Raw genomic sequence first — 13,795 nt, 5'->3', positions numbered from 1 at the left:
CGGGAAAATTTGTTGTAGCAACAAACTTTCCAGTTTTATAGCAATAAACTTTCCAGTTTGGCGCTACAACAAACTTTGCCTTCGATCACGTGACCGGGACCTGAACCAATCAGGTCCCGATCATGTCTCCGGGACCAGATGCAGGGGTTAACGGTGTGATCCGGGTGTCAGCGCTACTTTGAGAGACCCGATCACGCTTTTTTTTAGTTAAACTATTATTTAAGTGATTACACATTGTTTTAATTTTTTTAATTTTTTCACAAGTCTATGGGGCCGGGTAATACACGGCCATCACCGGAATGTGTCCCGAGTGATGGCCGGGTTTTTTTTATAGCATGTACGTTTAGGGTATACTCATACGTCAATATAAGTTTGTCTGTTTTTTACCTAAAAAAAACGTTTTAAAGTGAACGGTGATAGGAAAAACAAACAAAACAACAAGAAAACTGATAGATTTACTGTATTTAAATGGATAGTACTCCACAAAAAACAGTATCCCAACGTAAACCATGACAAACATAGACCGAACGGATACTATTTAGATCTATGTTTGACCCATTATAATATATATATATATATATATATATATATATATATATATATATATATATATGGCCTTGCGTGTGGATTTTGCAGCAAATTCTACCATTTGCAATGTAGTGGCTGAAATCTGAAGCAAATTCAGGCGAAGTCTGTAGCCTTCAAAACCGCAGCATGTTCTCAAATTTGTATGAATGTTTTCTGCTGTGTATCATAGTGGGTGATATTAAACTTGGTAAATGGCTCCCTAATCGTGTACCCATACAGCATGGTTTTGACGAGTTGTTTTTTGTGTTTTTTTCTGTGCGTTCGAATCCACGATTTGCTGAACCGTGATTCCAAGCGAACTGCAACAAATGGCGGTAAAAAGAATGCATTTTTTTTTTTTTAACAGCCCGTTTTTCAGTCACACGGCAAAAGTGCACAGTGTGAATACACCCTTAGCCTATCCACTAAGCACACGCTGTATGTGCATTACAATGCATGACGTGACCACATCTGTGGCACCTTTATATTGCAAGTGTTACCTCTTGGCCAGTCAGTATGAGGCACAAAAGCTTACATATGTACTGAATAGGGTGTTCCCTTTAGACTGGTGTTTTTTCTATGCAAACATAGCCCAGGAACATGTGAATAGAACCTTGTATATTTTATCTTAATGTATTATAGATGCTCTAACATAAAGGGGTCTGTCCTGGAGACAGACTCCTTTTTTTTTCTCCAAGGGTTTCTCTAGGATAATAGATTATTGGCCTAGCCTTAGGATAGACCATCAATGTATGATTGGTAGGTAATGGTCATGAGGGCGGTACCCCCGTGAGAAAGAAGGGGCAGGGAAGCTCATGTGGATCTTTCTGTGCCTAGTACTGCAGTGAAGGACCTGCGGCACACCAGCAAGCGCTACTGCCTCTTTGTGCTGATCAGTGGGAACCCCCCCCCCCCCACACACACACTAATCCTACATTGATAGCCTAGCCTAAAGAAAGGCTATCAGTGGTATATCTTAATAAAACCATTTAACCGGTTCAGGACCGGGCTCTTTTGATCCTTCAGGACCAGACACCGTTTTATTCCGTAGACAATGCAGGTTTATTTATTTGTTGTTTTTATACACCTCCTTTTTGCTATTTTAGGCGGAAACCGCGTCGCAAAACTTGGCAAAAACGGCCCGAAAATGCCTCCCATTGATTTCAATGGGAGGGGTTGGCTTCTTTTTTCCGCGAGCAGTAAAACTGCCTCGCGGGAAAAAGAAGCGACATGCCCTATCTTCGGGCGCTTCCGCCTCTGACCTCCCATTGACTTCAATGGGAGGCAGAGAAAGCGTATTTCGCGCTGTTTTATGCCCGCCGTGCTCAATGGCCGCGGGCGAAAAACTCCGCGAAAAACGGCGTGCAGGGAGAGGAATATCTGCCTGAAACTTCCAAACTGAATTTTGAGGCAGATATTAGTCCTGAAAAATACCCCGTGTGAACATAGCCTTAGACTTTTTAGGCTTAAAGTTTGAAAATAATAGTAAATAAGCGCTTTTACATTTTAGCTATTGTTTTCTGGTAATAACATAGTTTTACCCTAAAATAGACCTTTTTATTTGTGATTGTCATTGTCTACCGTAAATTTTAATATATTACACGTCTATTTCAGGATAATTGGCTCAAGGCTAGCATTATGACAATGATTGGCGGGGTGACGGGGACATTTTTTTGGGGGTGGATATTTTCTGTGTATTTTATTTTGCACTTTATTTGACTTTTATTTTTTTATTACTATGGTCTGTCCCTCAAAGGTCAAAAGACCTTTGGGGGACTTTATTATTTTTTTTACACCATGTTTTTCCACTGTAATTGGGGAAATCAGCCCTCTCATAGTGACTATTGCCACTAATAGGGCTGTGCTGGGTCTAGTAAGACCTAGCAGCAACCTGCCACTAACGGCACCCGACGATCATGTGACCAGTCACATGATCACCGGGACCAATAGAGACAGCGGCACTGCCTCTGTTCATATACACAGCGTTCATTGAGTGCTGTGTATAAGAGATCAGAGACGATCGAAGCAGCGACCGGAGACCCGGCATTTAACTGCCCGATCGCTCGGGCAGCTAGCTAAAACCCACGTTGTAAATAGTCCATGGCGCGGGTTTTAAGGACCCTGACCGCTGGCCGTAAATACACAGCCAGCGGTCGGAAACCGGTTAATTGTGTTTTTAGTTTTTGTAAATAAAATTATACATTTCCCACGTGTATTTTAGAGTTCTCAATCACCCGTTTGAGTATCCCTGTTTCGTTTAGTTTCACTGTAATACCATCTAGAAACATTCTGTCTAAAATGTAATTTCGTGTGTACTGTATTGTATCTGTCCATTGAATATTCACCGAGTGAGATGTTGAACCTTTTAGTCCGGGTTCCCACAGCGTAAACATTAATAAATTGACCTGCAGTGCGGAATATAAATCTGCATCATGTCCATTTTATGCTGCGTTTTTTCTTTTGCAGGTTTTCCCCATTAAATTCAATGCGGATGCAAAATCTGCAACAGAAAGCCATGTGTTGCGACTTTTGCAGCGATTACACGGCGAAAATCACAACTCCAAAAAAAAATAAAAAAATCATACTTGCCCAGAACGCTTTCATTCTTCCTGCAGTCCGGCCTCCTGGGAGATGACACTTCATCCTATGTGACCGCTGCAGTCAATCACAGGCTGCAGCGTCACATGGCCTGCAACGTCATCCAGGGAGACTGGACTATGCCCAGAGAAGAGAGAGGGGGTAAGTATGAGCTGCTTTTTATTTCTCCCCAGCATTTTTTTCCACTGTCGAAATTCCGTTCGAAAAACGCACCACAACGTGGTGCGATTTTTCGGAAGGAATGTACTGCAGATTCCAGGTCTGATACGCTGCGTGATTTTTACGCAGCATATCCCACCTGTGGGAACCCGTCCTTGTATGGTGTTTTCCCCCAACCTAGGGAGGAGCCAGGCTGATATACTGTGCATGTAGTGAATAACTATTTTGACCGTTTAGAAACCCATTTGGGTATATAGAGGTAACCGAAAAGCCATGCAATAGTAATACTAATGCTTTGACACTTTTCAGGCTTGAATGGCTCTTGTAAAGGACAGCGTGTACGATGACTAAGCACCCACCAAACCGTAGAGGAATCACATTTGAGGTTGGAGCACAACTGGAAGCACGTGATCGACTAAAGAAATGGTATGATATGCGACACTTGATGTAATATGTAATGTGCATGAGCTTCATTATTCTAAATGTTTCTAACATCCTTCTAACCTTTACAATATTGTAATAGAAAAAACAATTGCTTGTTTTGCATTTTGTTTGGGCTAGGTATGCGGCACACATTGAAGAAATAGATTATGAAGAAGGCAAAGTGCTGATCCATTTTAAACGTTGGAATCACAGATACGATGAATGGTTTTGCTGGGATAGTTCTTACCTTCGTCCTTTAGAGAAGATCCAGCTAAGGAGGGAAGGCTTGGTAGAAGATGAGCCTACTGCGGTAATTATAATTTCTTTAAATCATGAAGTTATTTTTTGTGTTGTACGTTTTTGGCCTGTTATTTTGTATTAAATCTTTTTTTGTACATAAAGAGAGAGTCTCACTAAAGGGTATAGTTTTGGCCTTGCCCCCATGTATATCAATTAGTCTAACGATGTCCATTTAGTTTTTCTTGCTGTTTAAAAATTGGACAGTGTCAATGTGTAGGGACATGCCCCATTGACAAGGGGAATGGTAACGCCCAGTTGTCATTTATTCATATATTTCCAGGAGGAATAACAGAGGAACGGCAAAATACAGAGTTTTAAGAAAAGATGCTGCAGAATTATTATTTTATGGGAATGCAAGTATTTACTAAAACAGACATTTCAGAAGCACTGACAGGTCCTTTTTTTAAAAATGTCATGCCTTTTTCTGAATGACTTGTGCTTAATTTTATTGTACTATATGCTTTGTTTTATCGGTAGGTTTTTCGTGTAAACGAACAAGTGTTGGCTTGTTGGTCTGATTGCCGATTTTATCCAGCAAAAATAACATCTGTCAACAAAGATGGTAAGAATTATTTTTTTAACCCTTTGAACATGATAAATATTTCAAGCCCTTTCATTGTCACACATGGTTTATGATTTGTGTGGTGCAGTATGATGTATGAGCTGCATTTTAAAGGGGTTATCCAGTCCTAAAAAATGTATGGCTTCTCCTCCGGATAGGCCATCAATATCTAATCAGTCGTTGTCGGACTCCCGGCAGTTTTGACGGGGCATTCATTTCCTTTACTACACTCACTGTGAATCGTCAGCACTCTAGTGCGGCGGTTCACAGTGCTACAGCTTTCTCCCATTGAAGTGAATACTGTGAACCGCCGCTACATGTGTGACGATTCACGGTGAGAGCGGTAAAGAAAATTAATGCCCATTCAAAACAGCTGATCAGCGGAGGTGCCGAGATTTGCACCTCGACAATATTGATGTCCTATCCTGAGGATAGGCCATCAATTTTTGGGGACTGGACATCCCCCTTAATACTGCCATATTCTGGGCCATCTGCTCCTTCTGTGTAAGCAGAATTAATATAAATTTGCGTAATTTTTTTTTACAATTACTATTAAAATATTCGGTTTTTTTGTTTTGTTTTCCCTCTTTTATATTGTAGGCACGTACACCGTAAAGTTTTTTGATGGTGTTGTTCAGACAGTCAAAAATATTCATGTGAAAGCCTTTTCCAAAGATCAGGTAAGAGACAGTGTTTTAGACTTATTTTTTACATTTATTGGCTCCTGTAGTAATTGCACGCTGCTGCAGGAACAGATTTAATTTTTTTTCTTATTAGCCTTGTGTTTGTTGATATTCATTACAGAATAATTTTAGTCAAAATTTACAATTTAGCTTTCCTAATAGGATTCCACTTTAGCGTGTCTGTTTCTCATTTCTTTCTCGCGACTCTACCCTTCATAGTTAGTGTTTTTTTTCCATTTCAGAGACATTTTTGTGTAGTTTATCAGCTAAGGAGAAGGGCTAAATGCAAAATATTGAGCTCGAAGCCAGGCGGTCCTTTGAGTATAGTTTTATTTAGTAAAACGGGAAATTATGCCGCTCTGCACAGAGATCATAATTGCTTTACATTAAAGAATGCCATCACTTTGCCAAATTACTTCTGAAGACGAAGCGTCGTTACAGTATCCTTCTAGTTCTAACCTACGTAATATTCATGGCCTTGTTCACATTCTTATTGATTGCATCTAAAGTCTTGTCATACCATCATGTTTTTCTGATGTTTGACGTCTTTCACTGTTCTCTGACAAGTGGACTATACCATATGATACACTACGTTACTATATCCCTGCAGTTTATGGCAATCTGTTTGTAAATAGATTAATAATTATTTTATTTATGAAATATAATTTGTTTTTTGTTTTGTCACATGAATTTCCAGCATTAAAGCTGTTAAATCTAAAACTACCAGGACATCCTTACTGATTGGTGACTTATTTTTAGGCTACTGCTTCTCGTTCGAAGCACATAGAGCGGCCCACAGAGAGCACTTCACCTTCTGATAAACACAGAGGTAAATTTAGAGAACAGAGGAAAAGTTCAGAGAACACCACCATAGAGAGAGAAAAACCACAGACCGCAGATAAGAAAGCAGTGCAACCTGATAGAGATAAGAAAACTGTACCCTGTGAAAAGAGCAAAGTTCCTGCTGCAAAAAATGAAAAAGAGGACAAAGAAAATATATCTGAGAATGAAAGAGATTCCTCTGCAGAGACCCGCCCAGATGAGAGGAGTGGGCAAAACGACAGCTTGAAAGTACCACATGAAAATGGAGACCGGAGGAGGAAACGTGATCGTTCATCCTCTCTCACATCATCTGGTATGTTACAGCGGGGAGCAAGGCATCTGTGCGAGATAAAGGCTGATTTTATGCTGTAGCTTTGATCAATCACGATATGCAAAAACACAAACCAGCAGTCCCAGAAGAAATTTCTCTTCAATTTGTAGATATATAGATGTATATAATATTTATAGGCCATAATTTCAAGCCCAAGTTATGAAATGTTTTTATTTTATGTATTGTTGTAATCCAGGATTTTCATAAAAATAGTTGTCGCTATCTGTGAATTGACTAATCTTCTGATTGGACTGTTCTGGTTCCACAGGCTTAAAATTTATTCTTTAAACCAGTAATTGCATGAACATTTTCTCACACTGTATAGGTGGTTGTACGATCACTTCTGTTTGTACTTTTAAGTATTTTTATATGGCTGAAATGCTCAACTGTTAACATGTTGTTAACAGATCCAGGTTCGCAAACTCTTCAGCCAATGACATTGGAACTAAGAAGACGGAAGATCTCCATAGCATCAGAAACTCGCACCAAACGTCCACGTCTGGAAAAAAGTTAGTAAACCTAACATGCTCGTATCTGCAAGCACACTTTTCAGTTTGGAAAGAAGCTAAATAATTGCATGTCTGTCTCCTTGATCTGCACTGATGTAATTGGAAATGGTGGAGTACTGTAGAAGTTCTAATTAGACCGTAATATAAGCAGGACTCACTTAGCCTATTATATTAATTATATAGTAATTAGCAGATTTATAACTGCCCTATCTCCTACCTAATCTAATAGGCGCTTTAATGTAGATAACAGTTTTTGGGTTTTTTTTTGCTTTTTTTTAAACCGTTGATTTTTGACCAAGTTATGAACATTTTAAGATTTATGCTAATTTGTTCTTAATGCCCATCTTTTTTTTTTTTTACTTTTCAACAAGTGGGCGATGTAAAGAAAAGTGGATGGCACTGACCAATCAGCATCATACACTTCTCTTCATTCCAGCCCAGTGTGATCTCCCGCAGGTCCTTCACCAGAGTGACAGAAGAGTGAACAGACTTCGCCTCTAGCGGTGCCAGGACGTTTATCCGAATCTGCAGCGGCTGGAGGAAATGCCTGTTCAGTCTTCAATCGCTCCGGTGAAGGACTCGCGGGATGAAGTGACGTCACAGCGTGATCTCGCGAGATCACACTGCTGTGGATCAAGCTGGACTGGAATGAGGAGAAGTCTATGACGCTGATTGATCAGAGTCATACACTTTTTTTTCTTTACGACGCCCACTTGGTGAAAAGTAAAGCATTAAGAACAAATTTACATGAATCTTAAAATGTTCATAACTTGGTTAAAAATAAACTTTTTAAAAAACAACAAACCCAGTAGTTATCTACATTAAAGCATCTATTCGATTAGGTAGGAGATAGGGCAGTTCTAAACTGGTGACAGAGCCTCCTTAATAGACCCCCAAAGGCAATTTTTAAATAATATTTGAGTTGTGCTGACGCTCAACAACTTTACGATTTCTTAAAAGCTTGTAGAATTCACAACGCTTCTGCATAACTAAAACGTATTCTGTTTAGAAAAGAATGTTACTGCAGCTACATCTGTGAAAACGGAAAATGTATCCGATGGAGAACAGCCTTGTGCGGATGATGAGAATGAAAGGGATCATAAACCTGTGCAGCTCTCACCCAGCAGGGGTCAGGAGGATCACCCTCTCCTGGATGTTACAGCAGCATCTGCACCAGAAGAGGAATTGGTGCATCAAAATGGGCCAACCTTGGAACAAGGTGTGGTGTTGATTACGACAAATTGTAATTTTGGATACATCGTGTACGTTGAGAGTAATTCCCCTCCCCTTTTTTCTTTACCCCTTTTCATTCAAAGTAAAAACAGGGGACTTAACATCTGTGGATCCTATGAAACCTGAACCACCTGAAGTGAAAGAATCGCTGCCTTTAGAGGATGTTGTCGAGCCTGCTGCAGCTGATGTGTCGACTGTTATCCCAGACATCAAACCCGATGACCATGAGAATGAAGTTCCTGGACCAAATGAAATTCAGATGATCACCACACTATCTGGTAAATACGTAATGTATTCTCATAGTTGCACTCATTTAAATTATATAGACTTGCTGTTGAGTCGTTGTATACCAGAAAAGCAAGCCTAGCATTAAGGGTATAGTTACTTCTTTTGCTTGTGTTAACCTGACTTGCACTATATAATGCTCATGTTATGTGGCGGTTTCTGTTCTTGAAAAAAAAAAAAAAAGTGTGTGAACATTTCTTCCGCTAGTATTTTTTGTATGTAGGCCTTGTGCTAGCAGTTTGGTAGCTTGTGTTTTGTTTTTGTTTTTTTTGTGCTTGGCACAACTAGATCGCATGTTATTTGTTCTCCTCTAAATACTAGTCTGCATAGTGGGGTGGGTAAGATGATGTCTTGATTTTCTCACTAATCTGCTGCCATCTGTATCTAGCTTGCCCACGTTATAGACTTGAGCTGCTTTACATTGTGAATTTGGCACTGCGAAGCCATATTTTCATTAAAGGAGTATTCCCATCTCAGACATTTATGACTGATCACTAAGATCTAAAAACAACATTGCAAAAATACTGAGAGCACCAAGACCACGCAATCTATAAATTATTTAGAATTGTAATGCTATTAATATATTTAAAAATGTGAAGTTCTTAGCACACAATTTAGATCAAAATGTGCCCTGAGAAACCCCACATTTGTAAGTATAGTTAACGTAGCAGTATTACAATTCAATCTATACATTGTGTGGTTTTGATGCTCGCAGGGTGCTGTTGCAATGTTTTTGTATTGTTTGCAGTCTCACAGTGTACGTAACCTGCACATGTGTTATTTTGATGGGATGTGCTGACCAGCTCTGTTACGTTTCACTAGGATATTTCATAATGTTTAAGTTGGTGGAGGTCCTACCCTGAACCCCCACTTATCCTGAATATGAAGGGACGACTGTTTGGCATTTGTCCTGCACAGTGGCGTTCCCTGCATACCAGGTTGCCAAAAAACAATGTGCAGAAAAAAAACAAAAAACTGGAGGGGCATCTTCGTTCTGAGGAATGGTTCAGGTCCCGGCAGCTGGATCCCCACCGATGAGAAAGTGATGACCTATCCTATCGATATGCCATCCCTTCATATAGTGGGAAAACTATTAAGATGTTAAAAATGCTAAATTTAAGACCCCTTTGTAACTGGTCTTGAATTTAAAAAAAAAAAAAAAAAAAAAAAGTTTCACTTGGTGCTGCTCAAACTAGTGAATAGTGTACCTTTTTAGTGGGCACTTTCTATTTGCATTCTTATGTTTCCTTGCATTTTTTTTTACTTAGCATGAATTACACCCCCATTCTATTTTGATAGTTCTGCTTCATCTTACAATTACCACTAACAGCTGTAACCCACTACTGTCATTCACTAATCTAATTGTAAGAGGAGGTAAAAGGAATGTTTTCATTTTTTTATAACTGTTTGAATCAATGAAACATAAGTATCAGATCGTATTTTAGGTGTGTGAAAATGTATAAGCATCTGCAGCCTGCATGTATTCTAGTATATAGCTGACTTTTAAATGGGTCATAAATCTGCTTAGGAGATAGTTAAGGAGAGAGGGGCTAATGAACAAGCCATCGGAAAACCAGTCTGACGTATTTGGCTGAACGGCATTTGGCAGCCTGTAATATACTAGAATACATTCAGAATCTGAACAGCAACATTTTTGATAAATTTTTTATTATATTAATAATTTGGTTTTTAGCCTATAATACAGCCAATGCACCTTTAAAAAAAAAAGTGTCCGTTGGCTTTAAAAAGGACCTGTCAAAAGCACATATGAGATTAACTGGTTATCTGACCTGAATAGCGCTGTCTCCTTGATTCCAGCGCTGGTTTGTTTTTTGTCCTGTGCCCCCTTGTTCCCAAGATATGGTTCACTTTTGTGTTGGCTCTCTAGATATGTTAATTTGCTGTAGTTAGCCAACAGGGTGGAGCTAGCTTCCCTGCCTCTGATGCTGACCAATCAGCTTGATGTTAGTTCACACCCTGTTGGTTAACTACAGCAAATTCGCATAGAGGGATCCAACACAACAGTGCTCCATATCTCTGGAACGGGAGGGGCCAGGAAATAAAGGAAAACCGCGCTGCAACCAGGGAGACTGTTCTATTCAGGTCAGATAACTAGTTCAACTTATGACCTAATGGCAGGTCCTCTTTAACTAGCAAGTATAGTCTTACCCCCTTAATATTGTTAAATTCCTAGCATTGAAGAAGACTGGACTAGAAATACAGATGTCAATTCAAAAACTGCTCTTTTCTTTAATTTCCTTTCTGTCTTTAAAGTCTCCAGGATTAAAGGTTAGCTTTCCTGTGTAGGAATACTCCACCTTAGATTAACATAGGCCATGTGGTTGTCAAACTCTAGCTTTGTTTTTTTTGGTTCTTTTTTATTAATGAATTATTTTTTTTAACTTGTTTCCATTTTTTTATGATTCTCTTTTTATTTGTTACACGGAAGCTGTCAACAATAGCGTTAATAAATTAATTTTTAATCAATCCTATGTATCTATATACTTTGTGTGCACAGTGGACCGTTTTGTTTTTTAGCTCAAGAACATCCTCTACCCCCTGGCAGCTCAGATATGCCATAAATGTGTGATCGGCGGGATCCAACTGCTAGGCCACTTTACTTATCCCCCTGAACAGGGGTCCCTGCTCCTAGGTATTCTGTGCAGACATTCCCACATGTGCACTGTCCTTCTCCATTAGGCCTTATTCACACACGAACGTGTTAAACGGCCGCTGCACAGACCTATATAATTCAATGTGGGCGTTCACACGAAGGGTCCGTGAGAAAATAGGACGTCCTATTTTTTCACGCTTCACGCATTCCTACATAGACTCTAGTCTATGTGGGATGCGTGATATCTCATCCCGCTGCGCAGAGCACGGATGCACCTTGGACGTGAAAAACACCCAACGCCTGTGTGAATTCTAGCCTTACGAGTGGGAGATATGGATAGAGACAATGCAGGTGTTAAGTATTCATATATAAACTGGACTTTTCATATTCTTGTTCTTCAGCTGATCTGCAAGGTGTACCAAAATAATTATGGCTCAACTTTACATATGCCCAATTGAAACGAAAAAAAATTATTTTCTGCATTGCACAGAGCAAAAACAAACTTTTTTTTATTCTACAATTTCACATATTTATAAGATATTTTACATAGAGGCTAGATTGTATATTTGCCGATCATATAGTCCTTGTTAATTAAAGGTGGAGGTAATACAAAGGCCAGACCTAAATCTTATAAGTCACGACTAATAATGAGTTGTAGTATCCGCAGTGCTAATTTCTTTATTTGGGTTTTTCCCCTAGCTCCTATGAAGCGGAATCCACGATCTGACAATTCTGCTAAATACAGCAGAGAACCTTGTAAGATGCTTTGCTTCATTGCTTTGTACTCTGTGAGAAATATCCCCAATATCGATCAAGTAGCCAAAATATTTTTCACACTCCTCTAAGTAATACTGCTAATTTTTTTCCCCAAAGTCTAGCTTTCTTACATAAGTACTGCATCTTTTAACTTTAATACGTTTCCTTGCTTATTTATTACTGACTGCATTTGAAGGAAAATGCCACGCTTGTTAGTGCTTATCTTTTCATGAAAATTAACTAGTCGCGTTTCCTTGACATTTGAGTTTTTGCTTCCCCCTAAGGCTGGTTTCAGATAGCCGTAATAGCCATCTATCTTACAGCCACAATAACTGGGCCCCCAACCGCACTTCGAAGGTCTTTTTATAGGTATTTATGGTGATTTAAAGTGAACCTCCACTTGTGTTCCCCTGTCCGACCTGACATCTGTGGATACGCAGTGCCATGGCAAGCGTACAGTACACAGAGTATTATGGACCTTTTTTTAAAAAAATGTGGACCTCTGCACAATACTCCGTGGCCTATGGTTACCACGACAACTGTTCTACCCAGTGTGCAGTCTCCACGCCGAATGTTCGGTTTGGTGGGAGATCACAAGTAGAGGTTCACCACTTTAAACACCATCCATAGAATCCTATAATGTCTTTCGAAGTTCGACTCTGAACCATAGGAGGTCCAGTTATTGCGGCAATAATATGGGGGCTACATTATGTCTGTATTACAGCCGGTTGATGGCAGCCTAAATGCAGAGGTTTTTAAAAAAACAAAAAAAAAACAAACAAATACTAAAGCCAGGAGTGGATGCAAAAGGAAGAAAAAGTATAAAGGACTTCTCTTTTGTAGAAACCAGCCAAATTTATGACTTGGAACATTTAAAAGGACATTCTGGTAAAAAGGAGTATCCCAGTGTTTATTAGAGTCCTCGAACTTGAACAAGGAAAGCCTGCTAGGGACATACAAATGGGTTTTGGTAGTATTCTAGCAAGAGGCAGAGGTGACTGCATGGTAGTATTAAAGCAGATCTGTCATATGTTTCTGCCCTGTCTTAGGGCAGCATAAAGAAGTGACTGATGCGGATTTCAGCGGACTTTGACTAATAAGATAATGTGCAGTAGTTTCTGAGAATTTAGTAGTTATATTTGTGGCACGCTGCAGGCTTGATTCTAAGAATATTCATTCTTCACCTGCCATCCAACCACTGAATAACGTCCTTCTCCCTTTTAGTGTGCATAGGGAGAAAAGTGTTAATCAGCAGATGACGGGCAGTTAAATTACAGGAAGTTTCATTAAATTGTTCAGTAGAACACAACTTCTTGTACTGGTTTGATTGTTTTTTTATATGTCTTATTTTTAAATGAAAACTAATTTACATAGGAAATTGGAACAAACCTAAAGAGTTTTTTAGCCTTTACTTGAGAAATGCACCAACTAGTGCATCTTGTTTGCATGTTCACTAGAGGAAAAAACACACTTGAAATCGATAATGTGGCCAGATCTATTGATGAGAATCAATGCAATTTCGCTGTACATGCCCTTTAAAGCAAGTATATCCGTAGGAAAGACCAGTATAAATTAAGATATTTTGTGTGTTTAGTAAAGAAAAAGGGGTGTTAGCTGTGGCCCCTTTAAGCCTCTTGGTTGCTGTCTGTACTACACTACCTACTTGGCAACACTGATGACACTCCTGCAGCCCTTTTGTCTGCCAAGCAGAGCCAATATATCTAGCGTAGAATGGATATCAGTGCTTTCTTGCTCACATGCACCTCTGCTCGTTGGCATAGTAGCACTATTCTGAGGGTGTCCTATCAACAGGTAGTCTTATGTAAGTGTTTTAAGAACATCTTTGCCATGTAAATTGGTCTAAGACCATTGGGAAGAGGAGTTTTGTATGAACCGATCTGAGGACCACCCACTGTACGTATACGGCAGGTAAATGTCGGGTGCCCGCCAGTC

At 39.5% G+C, this 13,795-nt stretch overlaps 1 protein-coding gene across 5 annotated transcripts in view; it reads left to right on the top strand.

The window, feature by feature from the left end:
- PHF20 (PHD finger protein 20) overlaps positions 1-13,795 on the top strand; it is a 65,576-nt gene that overhangs the window by 16,573 nt on the left and 35,208 nt on the right. For 2 of the 5 annotated variants that reach the window (XM_075845995.1, XM_075845996.1), the window contains exons 2-10: positions 3,634-3,750; positions 3,886-4,057; positions 4,525-4,609; positions 5,210-5,289; positions 6,052-6,427; positions 6,853-6,954; positions 7,964-8,173; positions 8,271-8,465; positions 11,786-11,842. In XM_075845995.1, coding sequence (XP_075702110.1) covers positions 3,668-3,750; positions 3,886-4,057; positions 4,525-4,609; positions 5,210-5,289; positions 6,052-6,427; positions 6,853-6,954; positions 7,964-8,173; positions 8,271-8,465; positions 11,786-11,842 — 1,360 coding nt within the window. In that variant the 5' untranslated portion in view covers positions 3,634-3,667. Of the gene's footprint in view, positions 1-3,633; positions 3,751-3,885; positions 4,058-4,327; positions 4,401-4,524; positions 4,610-5,209; positions 5,290-6,051; positions 6,428-6,852; positions 6,955-7,963; positions 8,174-8,270; positions 8,466-11,785; positions 11,843-13,795 lie in introns of those variants that run through there. The other 3 variants (XM_075845997.1, XM_075845999.1, XM_075845998.1) reach the window with 2 other exon arrangements.

The sequence above is a fragment of the Rhinoderma darwinii genome, chromosome 13 (genome assembly GCF_050947455.1).
Source record: "Rhinoderma darwinii isolate aRhiDar2 chromosome 13, aRhiDar2.hap1, whole genome shotgun sequence".
Lineage (NCBI taxonomy): Eukaryota > Metazoa > Chordata > Amphibia > Anura > Rhinodermatidae > Rhinoderma > Rhinoderma darwinii.
This window is presented reverse-complemented; position numbering and strand designations above follow the sequence as displayed.